General features: G+C 42.3%; 1 protein-coding gene across 1 annotated transcript in view; it reads right to left on the bottom strand.

Annotated features, from left to right (window-relative positions):
* Positions 1-5,051, bottom strand: part of clasp2 (cytoplasmic linker associated protein 2) — a 61,109-nt gene extending 56,058 nt beyond the window's left edge. Inside the window, exon 1 of the mRNA XM_083926108.1 lies at positions 4,346-5,051. Within this exon, the coding sequence (XP_083782234.1) occupies positions 4,346-4,543 (198 nt within the window). The 5' untranslated portion in view covers positions 4,544-5,051. The remainder of the gene's footprint in view (positions 1-4,345) is intronic.
* Between the last annotated feature and the right edge of the window lie 963 nt (positions 5,052-6,014).

Here is a 6,014-nt window from a genome sequence, read left to right on the forward strand (position 1 = left end):
GGTGGACTTGATGTCTACCTTGAACAGGAGAAAAATGGAGGAGGAGGTTTTCTCCAGCAGTGAAAAGTCTGATTAAGGGTGAGAAGGGAATGAGGGAGGAAAGGAAAACAAACGGGTACTTGGGTATCACCCCAAATACTGAAAAAAATCAGGCATGTATACAATGCATCTTTTTGACTGCTAGCTTCAAAACATCAGTGCGACTGAGGTATGCTGGAGAGAAATAAATAACAGTAAATATTTAGCCCGGTATGAATGGTTCTTTGTGAAGACTCAGGTGGGTGCGTCTGGTGGCTTAGCCTGCTAATTCACATACCATGTACTGGGTTTACTCTGGATTTTAGAGAGGCTTTAAGTGATTTAAGGGTCCAGGACTCACACAGCCTCATGTGGGCATGGACAAAAATGGTGACTAGCGCTGAGGCAATTAGACCGTTAATCCGCCGATCGTCAAGAAATTAGTCGACAACGATTTAATTTCTTACCAAGCAAAAATACGGATGTGTTGCTTCTCTCTCATTTATATGTATTTGTAAACTGATTAAGTTTGGATTGTTGGTTGGACAAAATAAGTTGTTTGAGGATGTCGCCCAGGCTCTGTGACTTTTTTGACACAGATTGAACAATTAATCATGATATCAAAACAACCAACAGATTAATTGATAATAAAACTAATTATAACTACTGGCTTATTTGAGAGTGAATGGAGGCTTATGCGAGTTCAAATCCCTGCTCAAGCTATGTTACTTACTCACTTTCATCTATATGATCACTGTGAAATTGGTAGGATGAGGCAAACTGCTGTTTAGCCGAATTTTGTGGTACAAAGTAATGGCAAAACGTGCCTTTGTTTTTATGTCATGCCTGATTACATTTGCCTATATTGTTGCCATATTCGCCCAGTTACATTTAAATTGTATTAGGATTTTTTCCCTAGCCCACAGCTCTGCAAAGGGTGGCGACTAACATTACTGAGGATAATGAAAACAGCATGGGAATGACAGAGCATGCATTAATATTCTGTATTTAAGCTCTAAGATTCAACCAAACTGAAATAAGGAGTTGGACTGCCTCTCCTAACTACTAATCTACAGATAATAATGCACCCAAAAAAATGTCTAAATGCTGCAATAAATGCTCTTCCCTGGAAGGTTTCTACTATGAAGCACCTGCAGGAAGGGTTGAGTTTACAGGAACAGCAGTTTAACAGAATAGGTTCATTGTTTTAAGGAGAAATCCGAACATAAATGCTGGAGTTGATTAATTTAACTCTAATTGTACAGTAAAGTGACTGTAGAGTGTTTGTATCCTAAAGCGTGAACTGTGATAGATATTGTATCAGGGTTTGAGTGTAAATATAATTACGGATATTTGACAATCTGTCTTAATTTTAACAAAATCCCAAAGATTAGTGCAGCTGCATAGGGCGGTCTAGTAGCAGTATCAACCCTCGATCAATACGGTCAGTGTGCAGTCATCTGGCTCTTCTGCCCATAAATGCAACATACAATATTAATGCCCTCTGTTTACGTCTCTTACATAAGCGCAGAGGCGTGCTGGGGCAGCAGACTGAGGGCAGCAGACGCGAAGAGGATCAGTAAGATCATCAGGAAGGCTGGCTCCGTCCTGGGGGTCATACTGGACTCTTTGGTGGCGGTGTCTGAAAGGAGGATGCTGTCTAAACTGCAGAGCATCCTGGACAATAACTCTCACCCTTTCCACCAGCTGCTGACCTCCAGCAGAAGCACATTCAGCCATAGACTCATTCTCCCCCGGTGTAATACTGAACGCCGGAGGAAGTCTTTTCTTCCGGCGGCCATCAAACTTTATAATTCATCTCCCCCCAGTCAGGTAAGGAACAGTGGAGACACTGTATCCTGAAAATGTCACTTTGTCACTATATACCATCACTGCACCACTTTATTCAGTTGTACTTTATGCAGTTGTACTGTCACTTACTTCAGTCAGTAATGCTGCTATACTACACTGTCACTTTATATCACCACTACATCACTTTATTTATTTATTAATGGTTTACTGTAACTATCTGCTGATACACTTACTGTGCTTTAGGACATGCTGCTACATTTCACTGTGGTTTACTGTAACTGACTTAAGTACGAAATGCTGCTACACTCCACTGTGCCACACTGTCACTTAGTTCTGTAGGAAATGCTGCTACACTCCACTGTGCCATACTGTCACTTAGTTCTGTACGAAGTGCTGCTACACTCCACTGTGCCATACTGTCACTTAGTTCTGTAGGACATGCTGCTACATTTTTAACACTTATAACTTATCGCTCCTTCTCACTTATTTAGTTTGTACTTATTTTATTTCAATCTGCTGCTAAACTGCACGCTGCGTATTGTTGTATATTGTATATACCTGCGCTTAACCACGACGTCTGTTGCACTCTGTCACACTTGGTTCATTGCTTGATTTATCTGACGTTAGCTTTATTTTGATTTGATTTATGTTTTTATGCTTATTGTTACTCTGATCCTTTTCCGCCTTTGTATCGAAACTGTTGCACAATAATTTCCCTCGGGATAAATAAAGCTTCTTGAATCTTGAATCTTGAAAACTTGTGAGAGCAAAGCGTATGAAGGTAATCTGCTGTTCTACCTTTTGAAAGTAGAATGGGAATAAAAAAAGAACCAGACAAGGACACACAAGTGAACAAGAGAGATGAAAAGGGCCACCGGACAGATGAAGAGCAGCATTTGGTTTCATTTCTCTGCAAACCTTACATGTACTTATGAGTCCTGATGTGTTTTCCACTCACATACCCTTACTCCATTTATCATTCCAGTTCTGGATTCCCCTTATAATAACTCCTTGTCAGCTTTACATCATCTCTCCATTCATCCCTCTCTCTCTCTGCTGACTCAGCATCTTGCTTACAGCAAACTCCTCTGTCCTTTTTGCCCGACAGGGAGTCAATCATCATCGCTAAAAAGCCTGCAGTGTGAGGGGCCTCTGGGGTCACAACTCACTCACTCATCACTGCCAGACACTCAGCTCGAGTTACTGTATGTGTCATCCACATAAAAGGAACAAATCTGAACAAAAAGGGACACGTTAGCTTGTTGTTCCCTTTATTCACATCAAACATGTTGTGTCTGGTCAGTTATTTGAGAGGATGCAAGAAAAGTAATTCATGTTTACGTTTTAGACTGCAAACGTTTTCTATGACTGAAAGTTATCTCATGTATAATCATCTTAAATGCACTGGTGGTAGGTACCCTTTGTTTTAAGTTTGTAAGGGGGATTGGTGCTTGAAATTGGTGTAGAAAATTTTAATAGCAGCACTGGTACATCTTTATCAACTTATGCGCAGTAAGTTGCAAAGCTGTACTTAAAAGATTATGACAACCAAGTGAAATGAACATCTACCACTAGAAAGAGAGACCAAGAGAGGATGCTTTGGTCATGCGTAATGCACAATTTCCACTCTCTTACAGTCTTGCTGAGTCCTGCATATCAGTGCAGACTATTTCAATCAGTTCAAAAGGAGAATGGGGAGTCAAATTTCAGCGTGCCTTGAAAACACATTTCAGACTGTTTTGACTTGCTGTCTGGATTGGCGTTGATAGCTGGATAAAAATGTCACATTCCAGCGTTTCTGAGATATGGCAAAGAGTACAGACAAGGCCTCCGCATAAACACAAAGATGGAGCACACGAGACTGAGGAGAAAAATAGTTAAAAGGCAAAAATAGAGATTGTGTGTATGTGTGTGAGAGAGGGAGGAGGAGAAAAATAAGAGGGTAAGTGATGGAGAGAAAGCACAGGGTACAACAATGAGTCTGCTAACCCCTCCCCCACCCCATCCAGTGCTACAGTGATCTACAGTCCCCCCCCCCCCTATACAGACACACAGCCTCAGCCAATACAACAATATAATCTCCAACAAACCACAGGAATGACCTGCAACTGTCCTACTCTGGCACTGGGATGACATTAAATATGTCTGCCTCTTGTTACCCAGAGATAGACTACCGTACTAGATTGTTAAATAGAAACACAAAGCCTGCAGCTTTTGTCTAGGTCTGATGAGTAGATGAGATGAAAAATGTGAATAAAATTTGACTTTGCTGAGGTCACATAAGAAAAGAGGGTTACAGTTTGATAACCTCTTGACAAACCTTATCTCTGCTAAAGTTGGGCGCATTAAAACCAACCTCTTGGCAAATAACATCAAAATCCCCATGACTCCCTCATATCTTCCAGCTCACTGGGTAAACTGGTGGACAATAATCCATGAACAGGCCGAGGGGGGCGACTGCTGCAGTGACTGTGCAATGCCCCTCATATGATGATGACTGGTCTGGATGTCTCACCTTGAAATTACTGGCGTTCACCCATCCTGTCAGCTCGTCGACGGTCTTATCCAGCCGGGGTTTGTCCTGCTCCACGTCCGTGGAGCGGTGCGGATCATTCAGGTAGTCAATGAGGTCCTGACCAACCTGCAACCTGCGGCTAACATCTTTCTGCACTACCTGCTGGTAAAAATAGTCCATGTTGTCATGCTCCTCCATTTGGCCCTTCAGTGCCGTGTGGCCAGCCACTGAAGCCGGGGCCGAGGACAGTGGTCGGTCGGTGGGACCGGGGGTGTAAAGGGAACTATTGTGGCTGTAGTCCCGTGGAGGGGCAGGTAGACTGAGCGGTCTGGACTGCGTCTAATTGGCGTTTGAGTATCAACATGCAATAAAAAATATATATAATGCAGCTTAATTCAACACACAAATAAAATGCTCAACTTTGTACGACAACGACGCGGGTCGCCGTCTTCCTTACTACACAGTGTAAGCTCAGAAGGTTAACTTAAAACTTATGGAAAGTTCAGGAAACGTAAAATTATAGCCAAGCAGGTTCCTTCAATGTATCAAAACCAAAACAAACCCTGATTGGCTAATTGTTATGCTAACAAAAAATAGCACCTAGCCTGTTAGCACAGCAGCCCAAACAAGGACAGACTGGTAGACTCCGCAGGCCTAACGCCTGGCTCCAGCTCGCTTTACTCTTCCATGACCACCGGCTGGAAAAGTCTGCCGGGCTTTCAGCTGTTTACTCCTTCAAGGGGAAAAGTTGCGCCAAACGTCCACAATAAGAGCTCAGTTCCGGTCCCGCGGTAACTGGTTTTCTCTTTAATCCAGTAATAATCACCGCCACCGTTGGTAAACCCGTTAAGTGGCGCTGAAAGCTTGCCGGTGACTGAGGGAGGAGCAACCGAGCAACTAGAAGGCCCAAGGCGAATGGAAGAAGGCTGGGACACACACACAAAAAGAGGGTTCCGCCAGATGGCGCTGGAAATAAAGTCATGATTTCCGCTCAGGTGCTCTTTTAGTGGGCTTGGGCTGTTTCTTTCTTTCATTTTTCACTTTTTACATCGTAGTTAATAACACAAATAAAGTTAACTACAGTGAAAAAAAGAAAAAAGTTAAGTACAATGACAAAATCACTTTTATACAAATCAAGTACTTTCCAGAACAAAGTCACAACTCTTAAACATAATACTTTTAATTGTTCTATAATGGTGCGACAGCTATTGAGCCACAGCAATTACAGATCAGACGTCAAAAAAAGAAAACTATGGGCGTGTAGGTCCCAGCCTTCTTTCATTAGCCTTGATCAGGCCGATGGGTCTTCAGGAACCGCACAGCTAGCCAGACTAATGCCTGATTTAAAATAACAAATTGTCAAGTACTGGGGACAGCACTTGCTCTTAAATAGAGCGAAATATACACTCAATGAGTAGAATAATTATGTTTTTCATTTCCAATGCAATGTAATTTGTGTAATAGACTTATGAATCAAACAAACCGCACTGTTTACGTGGGTGTGTCGGACGTCTCCACGGCTCTTGGGTGACATCTCGCGGTTTAGCTGCGGTGTGGCCTGTACTCAGTTTGCCGCAGTTTACTTCTCTTAAGATAGTGGAAGACAAAATCTCACACTGGAGAGACAAAGCACATTTACTATTAGTCACTTTTATTTATTTAATTTGTT

Source organism: Echiichthys vipera (genome assembly GCF_963691815.1).
Source record: "Echiichthys vipera genome assembly, chromosome: 13".
Taxonomy (NCBI): Eukaryota; Metazoa; Chordata; class Actinopteri; order Perciformes; family Trachinidae; genus Echiichthys; species Echiichthys vipera.